Genomic DNA, 19,764 nt, shown 5'->3' with positions numbered 1-19,764 from the left:
CCTCCTATAGCTCATCCAACCAGCCTCCTCTGGTTGACAAAATCCTTAGTCATTAGCCAATCCTTTGAAGGAGGAAATGTCTGTTAGTAAAGATACAGCAGCAGCTGTCAATCTATGTCCCCGAAGCACAGCAGCATGCAAAAGATTTGAAACAGATCACACATTCATAACAGCTTTTCGTCTACCACACGCTTGGCGAGATGCTATACACGTAACAACTACTAGTTGAATGCGTCCATTGGTTAGAAAACATGTGTCATCAGGGAGTCCAAAGCTCCTACAACTGGGGTGCTTCAGAGAAAGCAGTGTCTCCTTTCTAGTCAATATACAGAACTATGGTGATCGAATAGCAATATGATAGAAACTCTTCTAGTCCCATTGGAAGCCTGCAGGTTGAGCCATCACCATTTCACCTTTAAACCTATCCCGTCTCTGTGGATCTAGAAACACAGGCTTTGTGCTCCCTGACAAACACATGGACATAGCACCATCTCCTTTCAAACTCTGTCTTCTGTGTGAGGGACCGGGGACAGGGTGGAGTTGGGGGTAGTGGCTAGGGGGTTTATGTTATTAGGGGTTGGTGTGTGTGTGGGGGATTATATCACTGATGTAACCGAAGTCAACAATCCAAACTCCTGAAATGATATGGTTGGTTAGTCTCAGACAATAACGCAATGCAAGAGTCTACAGTCACACATTGAGATGCATGAGATGTCTACAATTGGGGGGTTGTCTAACTGTAATATAAGTGCGGCGGGGGGCTCAGCCTGGGAGGGAGAGGGTGTGTGAGTGTGTGTGTGTGTGTGTATACACACACGCAGACAGACACACACGTTAATGAAGTGGAGAAGGTGAACATACGTATATAGAAAGGTGTGTGTGTGTTTCAGTGTCTGTGTCTGCTTGTGTGTGTATTGTGTGCACTCTTAGAAAAAAAGGGTTCCAAAAGGGTTCCTCGGCTGTCCCCATAGGAGAACCATTTTTGGTTCCCGGGAGAACATTTTTTGTTTCCACGTAGAACCCTTTTGGGTTCCATGTAGAACCCTCTGTGGAAAGGTTCCTAAATTAAACCCAAAGGATGCTACCTGGAACCCCAAAAGGGTTCTTCAAAGGGTTATCCTATGGGCACAGCTGAAGAACCCTTTTAGGTTCTAGATAGCTCCTTTTTTTCTAAGAATGTGTATCTGTGCATCTCACCTAGTTTGTAGACTCTTGATTCTGCAGAGCATATCCAGGTGTCCTGCAGAGTACTGCTCTATCACATCCTTCACATCGTATGGACGCAGAGTCTCCTTAAACTTCTTCTTTGCTACATGAAACTTCATGATCCTGAGTGGAAAAGTAGGGGGAATCACACAGAGATCTGTCAATGTTCTACCTGTCATCTCTTAGTCAGCCACTAGAGGGTAACAACAGCTTAACTATGCATAACCCTGTATGTTGGCAAGAAGCTGACAGCTATTGTAGCCTTTATTTATGGATTTAAACTTTTTTTTGTTAAACAAGATCAGCCCTAAAAAACATATTTCTCAGTTTATTTGATCATTTTTGAGATACAAAAACAAGAAGTGATGAAAAGAACTTGATTGTAACTTTAAAAAAAAAGTAATCTTTATTTAACTAGGCAAGTCAGTTAAGAACAAATTCTTATTTACAATAATGGCCTACCAAAAGGCAAAAGGTCTCCTGCGGGACCAGGGGGTGGGATTAAAAATTAAATAAAAATATAGGACAAAACACACATCAAGTCAAGAGAGACACCGCAACACTACATAAAGAGAGACCTAAAGACGGCAACATAGCATGGCAGCAACACATAACAACACAGCATGGTAGCAACACCACATGACAACAACATGCTAGCAACACAACATGGCAGCAGCACAACATGGTAGCAACACAAAACACGGTACAAACATTATTGGGCACAGACAACAGCACAAAGGGCAAGAAGGTAGAGACAACAATACATCATGTGAAGCAGTCACACCTGTTGTTGCTTTAAAACAAATGATTAGGCTAATAATAAATAAATAATCTTTATTATTTTTAAACTGGAGTAATATCATACATTGTAAATTCCATCACATTTACATTATATATTATTATTTAAAAACGTCCCATTGTTCACCCCCTCCTCCTTTCGTTTCGATGGTTCTTCTCCTTTTCATTTGCATTCTAATTTGTTTAAAAACTTATTCACCAGGTGTTGGAACTGGTTCGGTGAACAAAACCGAAAACCGGAAAATATTTACATTTAGTTAGGGATACTATAGTTATCACATTTCACATTGGATTATTAACTACATAAAGGTCAAATGTGTTTTTAATTTCGTGTGCCACTCCGCACACACAAGCTTGTTAGCTAGCTAGCTTCTCTGGTCCAGCGTTAATCCAACTCTGAAGTTCAAAGACATTCAAAGCTCCTCCATAGAAGATGCTCCTGCGTAGGTATAATTCTGTGGGCCTAATTCAGATAATGCACGTCATCACAAAATGCCCAGCATTTCAAGCCAAGCCTCCTCATTCACTCTCTCCCAACCTGCAAATGTTAGTTGCATCTCGTGCTCTACACTTGTCTTTCCATCACGAATACAAACAACTCACTAAGCTACAGCTTACCTGCTCCATAGCAAGCTGCCATATCTGCACTGCATAATTCATTAGGTAATTTAATGTTGAGCTAAATGTTTTTAAAAAACGGATGATTTCAGAGGTTTAAAAAGGAACAGAAAGGAATGATAAACAGGTATTTTTGGGGGGTTTGAGCCGGTTCAGAACATTATTTGGCTGGTCAGAACAGTGGGACGGATGGTTCTGTTCAGAACTAAACGACTGGAAAATAACTTTGGTTCCAACCCCTGGCCTTTACCTTTTATTTTCAGAGCATCAGTTAAGAAAATATTACTCAAATACTTTCACAAGAACGTTATGAAACCTTAGCTCATGTCATCAAAACCTGCCTGAGCTATTTTGAAACCAAACCACGCTAGAATTATATTACCCCTCAACCTTAATGTACTGTACAAGTACAACTACTGCTGGGTAATATTTATGCAGGTAAGTGGATCTACAGTTGGTTCATTCTGACCCTCTGATGGCTTCAGAATGGCTCCAGTTGCTCATGATCCTCACTGTATAAATGGAAACCATAAGGACAGATGAGCTGCTGCAATAATAGTTCTGACTGAGAGGGTGTCAACCCGACACCCTGGGAAAGCCAGGGGCATGTCTCCACTCCCGTTGCCCATTGAGGGGGCCTGCTGAGCGGGCAGGCTGGGCCAGGGGAGAGGGGGTCCTCTAGAGCAACAACCTGGTGTTAGGAATTGGGGTGTTGGCAGCCAATCAAAATAGCACATCTTCAGACACCGTCAGAGAGAGGTTAGGGAGAGGGGGAGGTAAAGGAAAATGGAGAGTGGGAGGAGAGAGAGAGAGAGAGAGAGAGAGAGAGAGAGAGAGAGAGAGAGAGAGAGAGAGAGAGAGAGAGAGAGAGAGAGAGAGAGAGAGAGAGAGAGAGAGAAGAGAGAGAGAGAGAGAGAGAGAGAGAGAGAGAGAGAGAGAGAGAGAGAGAGAGGTAGAGAGAAAAGAGAGAGTAAAAAAAGAGAGTGAGAGGTGGTGAGTGAGGGAGAGGGGGGAGGAGAGGGAGAGACAGTACCATTAGGGTGGCCACATTAGTAAACAGAGACACGTTGCTGGTGCGAGAGTGAGTAACTGGACAGCTGTAACAAAAAACACATCCCCCAAACTGTACTCCCTGACCTCACTCTGGGTAAACAGAATCCCCTGAAGCACCACAGAGCCTCACAGCAGTAGGCTGTGGACTGACAGAGACTGACAGTGAAAACACCTGCCTGGTCAGGCAGATAAGCACAGTACTGTAGTATCCACAGGTCTTGCCCTGTGAGAGTATGTGAACGATCGGGCTAGAACAACATAGAGGAGGTCCATGCTCTGGATCTGGATCTAAGAACCTGGAAGGCTCAGATATACAGTATATTCTTACAATATATGTCTATGTTTACGATTGTTGTAGTGTATGCATTCGCTATGTACACTGCTTACAACAGCCATGTCCTGAACAAAACAGAAAGAACGTTTTATAAAGGATTGTGTAAGAAAACACAAGTCTACATAGAGATTTCTATAGAGATATAGATAAATCAGATTCTATTCATCACATGCTTCATAAACAACAGGTGTGGACTAACAATGAAATTCTTACTTACGGGCCCTTACCAATAATGCAGAGAGAAAGAAAATAGAGAAGTAATAGAAAAGTCAAATGCTATTACATTCACTCCGTTGCACCCATTATTAGAAGCCTTCCTCCACTTATCAGCCTCCACTGCTATATACAAGGAGTACCAGTACATAGTCGATGTGCAGGGGTACGAGGTAATTGAGGCAGATATGTACATAGAACTAGGAATAAAGGGACAGATAATAAACAGTAGCAACATCGTATGCGGTGAGTCAAAGAAGTTAGGGGTCAATGCAGATAGTCCGGGTAGCTATTTGATTAACTGTTTAATGAACTATTTAGCAGTGTTATGGCTTGGGGGTAGAAGCTGTTCAGCGTTCTGTTGTTTGCAGACTTGGTGCATTGGTATTGCTTGCCGTGGTAGCAGAGAGAACAGTCTATGATAAGCACTCACCTGACGGCTCTGATGACAGCCTTCTGTGCAGCTGTTATGTCCTCCATGGTGACATCACAGTGGCAGCCCCTGTCGTCGAACGTGTCATCATTCCCCATTCCTGTGTCCACTGAGATACAGAAAGAGGGGTTGTGTCATAGCCCGCTAGTCAGCTTCCAATTGGCTCTTTAAACCCCTCACCGTTGCATCTCTTCCCCAGGTCATAATTACAAAAGAGAATATATTCTAAATAAAAGGTGTCCATATAATTCATCCTTCCTTACAGACTTCAGCTCCAAGCTGAAACTCCACAATATAATATTTCAAAATAAGTTGGTAGCTTTCCATTTTCTCCTCAAATGAAAATTGGATCTCTAGGAATGGTCAATAATTGTCCACTCAGCTGTATGCATGATGGGCGAATGACGCATACATCATTTAGCCAATAATATGAGAGTAGTCCGTTTCTCAGGTCAGATTGATTTTTAATAGGATAAGTGTCTTGAAGAGCACACATAAAGAGCATAGATATACAAGGGAGAGGTGGGGTGACAGAAACAGGGAACTGCTCTGCCAAGCTCTTCCCACCCTCTATTAGAAGGTTACATACAGCTTGAATTCTCTGTTACAGTTGAGGTTTATACACTGAGTATACAAAACATTAAGAACACCTGCTCTTTCCATGACATAGACTGACCAGGTGAATCCAGGTGAAAGCGACGATCCCTTATTGACGTCACTTGTTAAATCCACTTAAATAGTCAGGGGGCTGGAACATAATTCAAAATCATTTGTAGACTGCAAATTGACCTCTAGAAGCCCAAACAGATATGTTGGACTAAAACATGATCATTTCAAACCTTGCTTATATTTGTATACAATCACGTATCTCTCTATTATGCGTGGGAATACTTGGGAACAGATTTCATCAATTAAAATCAATTGGAGCTGATTTCCTGGTGTTTAGTCTTTTATGACCAACAATGAAAATTGAAAAAAAAGTTACAAAAAAAATATGATTATCTTTTTGCTCAGAAAACTTGGGGTGCCAAATAGGTACGGGGGCACCGTCGGTGGAGTAGAGACGCCAAGCAGCCGGGGGTACTTTTGTGACACGCGCAGACAGACACAGACAGAAATTGCAACATGGTGAAGAGATGGGGTACACGTAATCATGCACACACAGATAGAGGTGCAAAACACATACCCAGACAGACATATACTGAGTGTACAAAACATTAAGAACACCTGCTGTTTTCATGACAGACTGACCAGGTGAATCCAGGTGAATACTATGATGCCTCACTTGTTAAATCTAACTTCAATCAGTGTAGATGGAGGGGAGGAGACAGATTAAAGACAATTGATTGTCTATGTGTAAGGACAACCAGCCAACTTGACACAACTGTTGGAGGCATTGGAGTCAACATGGGCCAGCACACTTTCGGCACCTGGTGGAGTTCATGCTCCAACGAATTGAGGCTGTTCTGAGGGCAAAAGTCAGGGGTGCAACTAAATATTCGGAAGGGGTTCCTAATGTTTGGAATATGGTAGTGGACTGGAACTCCACACGTCATGTTGGAGGCTATTGCAACTTCTGTGGATTGCAAGTCTTGACTCATTAATCTACCCTTGTAAGAAAAAAATCACATACCGTATACACACGTACGTACACACGCATGCACACCCATTCATGTAACCCCCCCCACACACACACACACACACAGAGGCACACAATCCTCTCTACTCACCTTCGGATGGCGAGGTGCGTGATTGGCTCTTAAGGCGTAAGGAGGGTCTAAAGCGGGTGCGGTCATTGAAGCTCCAGCTCTTCTGCACCTTGGCAGGGCTGCTGCGCGTCTCAGCGCCCGCCACATTGTTGCCCGGGGAACAACGCCGATCGTTGTTGATGGACGTCTGGCGGCTCTTCATGCTCTGACCGCGAGGGCTTGCCATACGTACCCGCTCCTTAAAGCTCAACTTAGTACTAAAAAGAGAGACATAAAGACAGAGAGAGAGAGAGCGAGAGAGAGAGAGAGAGCAAAGCCTCTTATTATGTATTCCCCCTGAGAGAGACATGTGTGCAGACAGAGTGTAGTCACAGTGTAGTGCACTGTCCTTTTCTCAAACATTACAAACATGCCGACCTCATCCACAATACACTCAGAGTACCCCATCTACTCTCTAAGACAGTGGTCCCTGGTCCCGAGGAGATATAGGGTGTGCAGGCTTTTGCTCCAGCCTAGCTGACTCAACTCCACGATTTACGAACAATATTGTGTGTAATTGCAAGCTATTCTTTGGGTTCTGAAATCAGCAGTTTATGATTCAAATGTTATGTGATGTCGGAGCTCCAATCCGCCCAACCTAGTCGATGCTCAACTCAATCGTAAATCGCGGAGTTGAGTTTAATCAGCTAACGCCAGCCCAGCACTGAAGGAGCTGAATCAGCTGGGCAGAAACAAAAGCCTAAACTCTTTGAAAAGAAGTTGCTACCTAAAACCATAAAGGGTTATTCAATTGTCTCCATTTGAGAACCTTCTGAAAAGCACTCTTTTGCTTCCTAGTGGAACCCACCACAAATACAAGATGAAACAGTGCCTTTGGAAAGTATTCAGACCCCTTGACTTTTCCCACATTTAGCCTTATTCTAAGGCTGTAATGTAACAATCAATCTACACACAATACCCCATAATGACAACGCAAAACCAGGTTTTTTGAAATTTTTGTAAATCTATAAAAAATGAAACCGAAAATATACATTTACATAAGTATTCAGACCCTTCACTCAGTACTTTGTTGAAGCAGGTTTCAGGTTGGGTGAGGAGCGATGCTGCACAGCTATTTTCAGGTCTCTCCATAGATGTTTGATTGGGTTCAAGTCTGGGCACTGGCTGGGCCACACAAGGACATTCAGAAACTTGTCCCGAAGCTACTCCTGTGTAGTCTAGGCTGTGTGCTTAGGGTCGTTGTCCTATTGGAAGGTGAACCTTTGACCCAATCTGAGGTCCTGAGCACACTGGAGCAGGTTTTCATCAAGAATCCTTTCATCTTTACCTCAAGCCTGACTAGTCTCCCAGTCCCTGCTGCTGAAAACATCACCACAGCATGATGCTGCCACCACCATGCTTCACCGTAGGGATGGTGCCAGGTTTCCTCGAGATGAGACGCTTGGCATTCAGGCCAAATAGTTCAATCTTGGTTTCATCAGATCTTGTTTCTCCTGATCTGAGAGTCTTTAGGTGCCTTTTGGCAGATTCCAAGTGGGCTGTCATATGCCTTTTACTGAGGAGTGGCTTCCGTCTGGTCACTCTACCAGAAAGGCCTGAGTGGTGGAGTGCTGCAGAGATGGTTGTCCTTCTGGAAGGTTCTCCCATCTCCACAGGAACTCTGGAGCTCTATCAGAGTGAACATCGGTTCTTGGTCACCTCCCTGACCAAGGCCCATCTCCCCCGATTGCTCAGTTTTGCCGGGTGGCCAGCTCTAGGAAGAGTCTTGATGGTTCCAAACTTCTTCCATTTAGGAATGATGGAGGCAACTGTGTTCTTGGGGACCTTCAATGCTGCAGATATTTTTTGGTACCCTTCCCCAGATCTGGGCCTCGACACAATCCTGTCTTGGAGCTCGACAGACAATTCCTTTGACATCATGGCTTGGCTTTTGCTCTGACATGCACTGTCAACTTTGAGACCTTATATAGACAGGTGTGTGCCTTTCCAAATCATGTCCAATCAATTGAATTTACCACAGGTGGTCTCCAATCACGTTGTAGAAACATCTCAACGATGATCAATGGAAACAGGATGCACCTGAGCTCAATGTCGAGTGTCATAGCAAAGGGTTTGAATATTTATGGAAATAAGGTATTTCTGTTTATTATTTTTTAAACATTTGCAAAAATGTTGCTTTGTCATTATGGGGTATTGTGTGTAGATTGATGAGGAAAAACATGTATTTAATACATTTTAGAATAAGGCTGTAACGTAACAAAATGTGAAAAAAATTGAAGGGGTCTGAATACTTTCCGATGGCACTGTATGTGGAACTATTTCACCACTAAAATGATCTAAGTAGAACCCTTGCTATACCTGGAACCAAAAAGGGGTTTCCTATGGGGGAAAACAAAGAACCCTTTTTTTCTAAGAGGGTAAAAACCTTGTAGCGCTCCAGGACCTCTATAGCAGCTCTTGGGGACTACTGTTTTAGAGATCAAAGGCAGTAAGTAGTGGTGTAGTGGTATGACACTGATCAGTGTTCCAAGACAAAGACAATAACCAGGGAACACCGCAAGATCTACACGTTATACAGATGCATAGAAGATCTCTTCCTACTTATACTGTAAGCTAGTATCTCACTATCTCTAGGACACTTAGACCTGTATTGTGCCAGTGAGCCTGTGCTTAGATATACTGTAGCTTTATAGATTAGTGGGAGATGCAGACAGCCTCTACCTGAGACACACCCTAACCCCTGCCGTGACAACAAGAGAAGCATGCAATGTTGTGAACCAATCAGATGGAGTGACAGCAGGCCCAATGGTCAGGCTTGATTCTTCAGGCACCAATGATCAGTGAGCAAACTCCCAGTTTCTGTGGAAAATTCAGGAGGGAATATTGTGCTCCAGTAACCATTAGGAAGTTATTCATGATAACAGGGACCTTGCCCAAGCCTAGGTAAAGGAAGATGCATCAATGCCGTGTGGGATGAGTGAGGTCAAAGGTCAGTCGAGGTGGTGGTGACCATTTTTTACGAGGATATGCAGTGGCACCATGCAACTAAGCCAAGAGACCTCAGCAGACAAATGGAGGTCTAGATAGACTGTAGATTTTATGGCGATGAAAGACTTTGTTAAGAGTTCTGATTTCTACACACAGAACTACTTCTGCTATATAAGGGGACCGGGATGCAGTTATTTAGGGGTTGTGTCTGATAAGGGGGTCCAAGGGAGGTGGGGGTCGAAACCAACAGGCAACATGTAACAGGCAGCAGTCCCATTAGACAAGCAAAAGGTTAATACAATTATTTCATGGGGGGGGGGGTAGGTGACAGTTTTGGGGTTCTCTCATCATCCTCCATGCACCTGGCAGTTAGTCAGCATTCCCAGAGATCATGTGACCAGGGAGGAGAGGATGCTGGGTAGTGGGTACTTCCTAAATGTCCGTGCGTAATACCTTCTGAAGCGCCTCCTATTACTATGCCCCTTACTAGGGAGGTAGGGAGGAAGACAGATAGAGGAGGAAGGGGTTAACACACCAATGAGTGGGGAAGGGAAGGACGAGAGACATCTGTACGGTCAATACTGTCAGAAGCAGCGGAGGTTGCTGAGGGGAGGATGACTCATAATAATGGCTGGAACAGAGTAAAAGGAATGGCATCAGACACCTGGAAACCATGTGTTTAATGTATTGGATACCATTCCACTCCAGTCGTTACCACGAACCCGTCCTCCCCAATTAAGGTGCCACCAACCTCCTGTGGTCAGAACTGTAAACTGCCGATTATACAGTATATCTCGCATTCTATGGTCTGATTATATACAGTAGCTCACACACCTTTAGCTGTAGGAGTTGCAATACAAACCATGAGAGTCATTTATGGTGGTTGTGTCCTTACATTCTAGATAGTCAGAAGTCAGAAGTTGTGAAAAGAGCAAAATAAGCAGACACACCCCAATTCTCATACTCTCACACATATAAACAGACCACCCACCCACCCACTCACGCGCACACGCACGCACACAAACACACACACACACACACACACACAGTGTTTAGCTTTTTAGTGCCTGTTGAGTATATAAGTCAGTTTTACCAGACTAATTTGCTACTGTAAAGCAATTATAACATTACCTAAGTTCTCAACCGTTGATGTGAGCGATGCTTAGGAAAAATCCTATTATACAGCTAATTGTATTGTATACATTTTAGGGTATGAAAAGCTGGGCTATAATTACGATTTCAAAAGCTCTCGTCTAATTGACTAAACCACAACACAAGTTACTTGAGAAGCCAATGAAAGCATACAAAACCTCATGACTTCTAACAGCTTGGAGGATTAGCAGGGAATGACAGTTTGGTTGTGTGTGTGCTTGGTGTGTGTGTGTGTGTGTGTGTGTGTGTGTGCGTGTGTGTGTGTGTGTATGTGCGTGTGTGTGGTTGATGGTGTGGTGTTGGGTGTGGTGTGGTGTGGTGTGGTGTGGTGTGGTGTGGTGTGGTGTGGTGTGGTGTGGTGTGGTGTGGTGTGTGTGTGTGTGTGTGTGTGTGTGTGTGTGTGTGTGTGTGTGTGTGTGTGTGTGTGTGCCTGCGCATGTGCTGTGCATATGTCTCTCAACATAAAGTCCAAATTTAGCTGCACTGGCATGACACGAGGAATCCACCGTTGCTAAAGGAGCCCTGTATTGTAAAAACAATAACCTGAAATCATACTTAAAGTTACAGATCTCTCTGTCTCTCCCTCCTCCTCTCCTTGTCTCTCGGCCTGCCGACCGAGACTGGTGTTTGACAAGTTAAATAAATACCCTTGGAATGGAAAACGCGCGTCATGGTGCAGACATGGTACAGACGCTGGTTTGCACATAACACACACATATCGTAGAAACACACACACACACACACACACACACACACACACACACACACACACACACACACACACACACACACACACACACACACACACACACACACACACACACACACACACACACACACACACACAGTAAGCAAAGAATCACACTCAGATACTCTCTCAAACACGGCAGAGACAGAGAAAAGTGGTACTCCAGTCATGGTGGCTTGGAAAGCCAGGAGCCAAGAGAGACCAAGGTGCTCTGGGAGACATAGGCTGCTACACTAGAGAGCCATTTCTCAAACCAGGATGGTGACTTTCATAGCACTGTTGTTCCCCTCTAACCAGGGACTGATTCTGACCAGGGACACCAGGTGAGTGCAAGCTCTGGCCAAACAGTGACTTTCAAAACAATTTGAAAACAAGGGTTTAGTTTCAACACGTTTATCAACCAGCATAGGTCTTCTTTTTAGAGTGAATGTGTTTGAATGAACCATTGCGTGATGTGTATAGAGGCGAGAGCTACAAACCTGCTAATCGTCTCACCCTGTTCTTTCCTTTAGGTGTTAGTGAGAAGAGAGGAGAGAGACAAGAGAGAGATATCAGTCGAGACAAGAAGAGATATCAGTCGTTAATGACAGTCTACAGGGTCTCCCTACACCACACACAGGGACAGAGAGATGAAGAAGTCAGCCAGCTTCATACTGTAACGTCGTCCCTGTGTGTATCGCATGCGAGACATGACGTCAGAAGACAAACCGTTAGGCATAAAGAACACGAACCACTACAGTCAAAGCCTTGTGCAAGACCAATTTTGTCAACTAGTTTACAGAACATTGCAGCAGGCACACATGCAAGCAATAGCTGTGCCACTCGGCAGGGCTCGGAAAACACCGGCAGACAGAGATAGAAGATAGAAAGGTGTGTGTCCCTGGGCAAAAACTGGTTAAATCAATGTTGTTTGCACGTCATTCATCCCAAAAATTATATGTGATGACATTGCATTTAATGTGGATATTGGTGATAATTTGTGTTTATTTCGCGTTGAATTCACATTAGTTGACAACTCAACCAAAGGTTATTGAAAGCTAGACATTGAACTGACTTCTGTGCCCAGTGGGGTGTGTATTTGTGATTGAAAAAGCAGATGTTTGTGTTTGCGCCCACACTGGACGTAGACCTATAGGGTGTGTATGTGTATGTTTGAGTGAGAAAGAGCGAGCGAGCGATAAAGCAGGTTGTCCTGTGAATATTTCCAGGATACTCTCATGTGCCCTTAAACACACCCTAAAGTCTACAGAGAAAACATGGATGTCATTTCTGGACAACATAAGAGTGTTTGTACACTCTGTTTTACTTTCAATGTTTAAATGAATTAATTGAAAACAAAGTATTTGTAAGTCGGTTCTTTGTGGGTGGACGCCTGGAAATATTGGAATATGTGATGACTGTGGACCTTAAAAAAAAGTAATATATGAAATGATTGTAACCATACAAGTATCAAATTATAATAACAGCAAAATAAGTATAGGAAGGAATGTCAAAAGGAGTTGACGAGCTGATTAAAAGTCAAGTAGGGAGAAATATCCACAAGAGACCAACCGCTAAAACAAACTAGAGGAGCACAGAGACCAAATAGGAGCAGAGCAGCAGCCATACTTTAGTTGTTACCTACTTTGCAGGACTGCAGGTATGCAACGCCTTCAAATGAGGCTTCCAGGTAGCTATGGAAACCGAGTTCTCATCAGCAGCATAACTACGCCAGACACACTACGTGCAGAGTCAACAGAAAACAAAAGAAAAACAGAGAGAGAGAGAGAGAGAGAGAGAGAGAGAGAGGGGAGGGAGAACGGGGGGATAATACGAAATAAAACAAGGCCAGAGGGAACGGAGGAGGGAGGAAGGGGGATTGGGGTAAGAAAGAAAGAGAAATAAAACAAAGAGAGTGATTAGTAAAACCGGTGGTGTCAAGGCATCATGGGGCGGAGGGAGGGGGGGATACATGCCTGAAGGGGGAGTGGGCGCCCTGGTAGTGCTGCCACGTGGCACTGAGGTAGGTACGGGCACCGTCGGTGGAGTAGAGACGCCAAGCAGCCTGGGATATGAGGTGACACGCATAGAGAGACATACATAGACGGGGGCAATGGCAACATGGTGAGGAGATAGGGTACACTTAATACACACACGAATAGAGGTGCACAACACATACACAGATAGACACACATACCAAGAGTGTACAAAACATTAAGAACACCTGCTTTTCCACAGGTGAATCCAGGTGAAAGCTATGATCCCTTATTGATGTCACTTGTTAAATCTAACGTCAATCAGTGTCGATGAATGGGAGGGGACAGTTTAACAGAGGATTTTTAGGCCTTGACACAATTGAGACATGGATTGTGTATGTGTGCCACTCAGGCTGAATGGGCAAGATATTTAAGTGCCTTTGAACGGGGTGTGGTAGACGCACCAGTTTGTGATGAGAACTGCATCGCTGCTGGATGTTTCATGGTCAACAGTTTCCTGTGTGTATCAAGAATGGTCCACACCACCCAAAGGACACTTAACACAACTGTGGGAAGCATTGGAGTCAACATGGGCCAGCATCTCTGTGGAACGCTTTTGCCATATTGGTCCATGCTTTGAGGCTGTTTTGAGGGCAAAAGGGGGGAAGGTGTTCCTAATATTTTGTACACTCAGTGTATATACAAAGCGAAAGACCAGGGGCTAACAAACAACAGAGATAACACATTCCTGCCGACTGCAGATGTAAGTCCATCTGTCGAGAGAAAATATCTGGTCAGATGAAGAAGTGTTGAGGTCCTTATCAACTCAGCCATACTATACAGAAATGATGAATAGAGCAAATGGAGTTGCCTGTTTGCCTTAAAGCAGTGGAACAGGGGAGCTAAATTGAATACATGAATCAAACGAGTAGCCTAATCGTTTTCTTTTCTGCTTGATGTTAAAATCTCTTGAAAAACAAGATCTGTGTGTGTTTTGTTTGTGTTTTTGAGTTCATTGTGTATGTTGCGTTGATGGGGTATTGCAATAGTCCAGGTCTAGTCTGATAGGATGAGCTATTGCGTAGAGGGAAATCCACCCTGGGCTCTAGTGGAAACAGCTCATAAATATCACCTCTGTATTTCCTTTGGACCTGAGAGAGGACAAAGAGTCTCAGCCACGATTAGGTATCGACTACACACACTAACACACACACGTGCATGTTTCTACACACACGCATACACATACAGTACCAGTCAGAAGTTTGGACACAGCTACTCATTCAAGAGTTTTTCTTATTTAGGCTATTTTCTATATTGGAGAATAATAGTGAAGACATCAAAACTATGACATAACACATATGGAAACTTGTGGTAACCAAAAAAGTGTTAAACAAATCAAAAAGTATTTTATATTTGAGATTCTTCAAAGTAGCCAGCCTTTGCCTTGATGACAGCTTTGCACATTCTTGGCATTCTCTCAACCAGCTTCATGAGGTCGTCACCTGGAATGCATTTCAATTAACATGTGTGCCTTGTTAAAAGTTAATTTGTGGAATTTCTTTCCTTCTTTATGCATTTGAGCCATTCAGTCGAGTTGTGACAAGGTAGGAGTGGTATACAGAAGATAGCCCTATTTGGTAAAGCTGTAATCAAGGCAAGGGGTGGCTACTTTGAAGAATCTCAAATATAAAATGTATTTTAATTTGTTTAACACCTTTTTGGTTACTACATGATTCCATATGTGTTCTTTCATAGTTTTGATGTCTTCACTATTATTATTGATTGGTACTGTATATAAACACACACACTCTGATACAAAGACAAGCGGGCATGTTCACTTTCTCACACACACACACACACACACACACACACACACACACACACACACACACACACACACACACACACACACACACACACACACACACACACACACACACACACACACACACACACACACACACACACACACACACCCACCAGTTCAGTGGTAGCAGGTGGCACTGTAAATGGGGATGATGGGATCATAGTAATGTTTAGAACAAAATTGATGGAATGATATCAAACACATAAAATACCTGGTTTTTCATGCATTTGATACCATTCCATTAACTCCAATCCTTCCACCATTATCAACCTTCCTCCCCTCACCAGCCTCCAATGGAACAGTTATAGCATGTCTGGTGATAAACTTGTGTATGTTGTGTACCTGGATGAGGCTGGCTGCTGGGTTCCTCCTCTTCTCAAAGTGTTTTTGTCTGTGCTGCTCCTGTACCTTCAGGGCAAAGCCTGAGCCCAGGATACCCTGTACACACACATACACACGATGGACTGAATCTGTGGGTCTTGACACCGCATTTGGTGAATTAACTTCAAACTGTGTGTGTGTGTCTGTGTCTGTGGTTGTCTGTGTCTCACGGCAGGCAGGGCGAAGAAGGAGATCCCCATCAGAGCAAAGCCAGCTGAGATCAGACGACCCGTCCACGTCTGAGGAGTCTTGTCTCCGTAGCCGATGGTTGTCAGCGTGATCTAGACACACACATCATCATCACAGAGTTCAGAAGTCACAATACAATAGTTACACTGTACCTCCCACAGCCCCACAAGATGCACAGAAAAACTGAATTATCCACCATTACTCTAGGCCAGTGTTTCTGTACAGCACTTTGAGATATCAGCTGATGTACGAAGGGCTATATAAATACATTTTATCTTATTTGATTTGATTTCCCAAATGCCATTTTATAGTATTTAGGTAAATTCCATTTTCAAATCAGTCAATTCCTTCCTGAATAGAAATATCCACTCTATAGAACCCTCCGGGACTAGGTTTGAATAACACTGCACTTTTGTGTGTCTTTCTCTCCCTGTCCCTCCTTGCACATCTAATAGCCCAGTCTCCCCTGACAGACACTGTAAATTACATTAATTGATTGGGTAATTTTAGCAGGTCTGAAGCAGTGGGCATTCATTGTTTGTGTCGACATTGTATAAAGTCTGGTAAGTAGTGCTTGGGAAAGGGAACGGGAGGTGCAACTGGGTACTGGACTTCCTGACGGGCCGCCCCCAGGTGGTGAGGGTAGGCAACAACATCTCCTCCCCGCTGATCCTCAACACGGGGGCCCCACAAGGGTGCGTTCTGAGCCCTCTCCTGTACTCCCTGTTCACCCACGACTGCGTGGCCACGCACGCCTCCAACTCAATCATCAAGTTTGCGGACGACACAACAGTGGTAGGCTTGATTACCAACAACGACGAGACGGCCTACAGGGAGGAGGTGAGGGCCCTCGGAGTGTGGTGTCAGGAAAATAACCTCACACTCAACGTCAACAAAACTAAGGAGATGATTGTGGACTTCAGGAAACAGCAGAGGGAACACCCCCCTATCCACATCGATGGAACAGTAGTGGAGAGGGTAGCAAGTTTTAAGTTCCTCGGCATACACATCACAGACAACCTGAATTGGTCCACTCACACTGACAGCGTCGTGAAGAAGGCGCAGCAGCGCCTCTTCAACCTCAGGAGGCTGAAGAAATTCGGCTTGTCACCAAAAGCACTCACAAACTTCTACAGATGCACAATCGAGAGCATCCTGGCGGGCTGTATCACCGCCTGGTACGGCAACTGCTCCGCCCTCAACCGTAAGGCTCTCCAGAGGGTAGTGAGGTCTGCACAACGCATCACCGGGGCAAACTACCTGCCCTCCAGGACACCTACACCACCCGATGTTACAGGAAGGCCATAAAGATCATCAAGGACATCAACCACCCGAACCACTGCCTGTTCACCCCGCTATCATCCAGAAGGCGAGGTCAGTACAGGTGCATCAAAGCTGGGACCGAGAGACTGAAAAACAGCTTCTATCTCAAGGCCATCAGACTGTTAAACAGCCACCACTAACATTGAGTGGCTGCTGCCAACACACTGTCATTGACACTGACCCAACTCCAGCCACTTTAATAATGGGAATTGATGGGAAATGATGTAAATATATCACTAGCCACTTTAAACAATGCTACCTTATATAATGTTACTTACCCTACATTATTCATCTCATATGCATACGTATATACTGTACTCTACATCATCGACTGCATCCTTATGTAATACATGTATCACTAGCCACTTTAACTATGCCACTTTGTTTACTTTGTCTACATACTCATCTCATATGTATATACTGTACTCGATACCATCTACTGTATGCTGCTCTGTACCATCACTCATTCATATATCCTTATGTACATATTCTTTATCCCCTTACACTGTGTATAAGACAGTAGTTTTGGAATTGTTAGTTAGATTACTTGTTGGTTATCACTGCATTGTCGGAACTAGAAGCACAAGCATTTCGCTACACTCGCATTAACATCTGCTAACCATGTGTATGTGTATGTGTGACAAATAAAATTTGATTTGATTTGTTTGAAGACCAGCCAAGCATGACCTTGTAGCTCTGTTATGCCACATGGTCATTAAAGGATAAGTTTGCTTTTTACAACAAAATTTGCATTTTTTTGTTGTAAATGTGATGGTAAGGGTCCAGATTTTAAAAAAAGCGATTTCACTTGTTTTGGGAAACTTACCCCAACTTACCCTAAACTTACCCCAACCATTAATTTCCTCATCCTCGTTGTGCAGTACGTGGTCTCTGAAAATGGGGTCTCTGAAAAAACATGCACGAATGCTTGAAAAACAACCAAATATGTCCTTTTAGAAACCGAAACGCTGTCAGTATAGTGATGCAGGTCTTTAGCTGTTGTATACATGAAATTGTGTCATTCCGAAATGTATCCGCAACATTATTCCATTTTGTGAGACTCAAGACGTTTTCCCATATCCAGCTGTTCCATTCGCTGTGAAGCCTGTTGCCACAGGTAACTGCCAAAATAAAGGAAACACCAACATAAAGTGTCTTAATAGGGTGTTGGGTCCCCATGAGCCACCAGAACAGCTTCAATGAGCCTTGGCATAGATTCTACAAGTGTCTGGAACTTCCTGTGTGGAAGCACCTGCTTTCAATATACTTTGTATCCCTCACTTACTAGTGTTTTCATTTATTTTGGCAGTTACATGCAGAACGACAGACTGGTATCTCTCAAGTCACAACACAATGCAATATAATGTTGCAGATAAAGTTCAGAATTACACAATTTCATGTGTACAACTTATAAAGACCTGCATCACTATACTGAGAGCTTTTCCATGTCTAAAAGGACGTATTCGGGTGTTATTGGAGCCTTTGTTCATTTTTTTTCAGAGCTCCCATACTACACAAACAGGATGGTTGGTGAAAGAAATCCCTGGTTGGGTGTACGTTTCTCCAATACAAGTGAAATCGCATGTCTGGATCCTTCGATAATGTGCTATTTAAAAAAAAATGTTTAGTTGATTTTTACATTTTTTTTTTTATCTTAAAGTCATATTATAGACTGGTCGGCAAGTCCAGTAATGATATTAAATCTACTCTTTCTCTTTGTCTTTCAGAGATGGGCTGGTTAGGTTGTTTTCTTGTTGTTGCTGATTAAACTTCAGTCCTGTGATTATCAATATGGGCTACATAGAAACATCTTGATCAAACTACAAATCATTGTGTGTATGTGAGGAGTGTGCACGTGTGTTTGTATGGTGTATGCATGGGCCAGTGTGTGTGCGTGCATGTGTGTGTGTGTGTAGACTCACTGTGCCCCACCACAGAGCATCAGCATAGGTGGCAAAGTCTTTGTTGAACTCCTTCTCCACAAGATAGACCAGGAACGAAGAGAAGATAAGCACCAGGAACCCAATGTACCAAGCTGTCACCAACTCCTATAGGAAATCAATGTATTATTTGTGTAAACAAATATATTCAATCTCACTGTATTTGTTTTGTCAACCAGGTCCTAAATCCCTAAAGATCAAGTTGAGGTGACAGTGAAGAAAACATTCACGAGCAAGAAAGCTTGAGAGGAACCAGACACGAGGGAGCTCATCCTCCTATTTTTTGTAGGAGAACAGAGTACATAGGACTATGTAGGCCAGACTGTTGTCCATGCTGAATTAGACTACAAACATGGTCGTACCTTACTGTGCGCGTAGACAACAGATCCCAGTAGTTTCCAGGTGCCCCCTCTGCGGTCCATGCGCACCATTCGCAGGATCTGCAGGAAGCGAAGGCTCCTCAATGCTGAGGTGGCAAAGATGTTACCTTGGCTACCCGCTGACACCACAGCAATGGAAGCTATGAGTACAATGATGTCTGGAAAGAGACAATGACAGATAAAGGGGAATGGGGAAAAGTCACCAAAACCAACTTCAATACTCTAGTAGTATTTACAGTCTTGTAAACTTCCATGAGAGCCTACCGATAATGTATTGCAGTGTGTATGAACGACACACGTGATATTATCACACAAAGGCGTAACTTTATGTTGCATATTGGGGGGGTCAGGGTCAAAGGCTTCCGGGGTCAGCACCCTTCTATAGGGTTCTGGGGGCATATCCCTCATGAGATAAAAAAAAAAAATTAAAAATAGCTGTGAAATGAAGGGAAAATACATCCCAAAGGTTCCTGATAA

General features: G+C 43.6%; 1 protein-coding gene across 4 annotated transcripts in view; it reads right to left on the bottom strand.

Annotated features, from left to right (window-relative positions):
• kcnq5a (potassium voltage-gated channel, KQT-like subfamily, member 5a) overlaps positions 1-19,764 on the bottom strand; it is a 107,804-nt gene that overhangs the window by 10,478 nt on the left and 77,562 nt on the right. For 3 of the 4 annotated variants that reach the window (XM_035754281.2, XM_035754284.2, XM_052498532.1), the window contains exons 4-12: positions 19,270-19,445; positions 18,890-19,015; positions 15,626-15,736; positions 15,417-15,512; positions 12,877-12,971; positions 11,732-11,758; positions 6,386-6,621; positions 4,656-4,764; positions 1,198-1,329 (exon numbers count right to left, since the gene is read on the bottom strand). In XM_035754281.2, the coding sequence (XP_035610174.2) occupies positions 1,198-1,329; positions 4,656-4,764; positions 6,386-6,621; positions 11,732-11,758; positions 12,877-12,971; positions 15,417-15,512; positions 15,626-15,736; positions 18,890-19,015; positions 19,270-19,445 (1,108 nt within the window). The remainder of the gene's footprint in view (positions 1-1,197; positions 1,330-4,655; positions 4,765-6,385; positions 6,622-11,731; positions 11,759-12,876; positions 12,972-15,416; positions 15,513-15,625; positions 15,737-18,889; positions 19,016-19,269; positions 19,446-19,764) is intronic. The other variant, XM_035754282.2, reaches the window with a different exon arrangement.

Source organism: Oncorhynchus keta, chromosome 36, assembly GCF_023373465.1.
Source record: "Oncorhynchus keta strain PuntledgeMale-10-30-2019 chromosome 36, Oket_V2, whole genome shotgun sequence".
Classification (NCBI taxonomy): Eukaryota; Metazoa; Chordata; class Actinopteri; order Salmoniformes; family Salmonidae; genus Oncorhynchus; species Oncorhynchus keta.
This window is presented reverse-complemented; position numbering and strand designations above follow the sequence as displayed.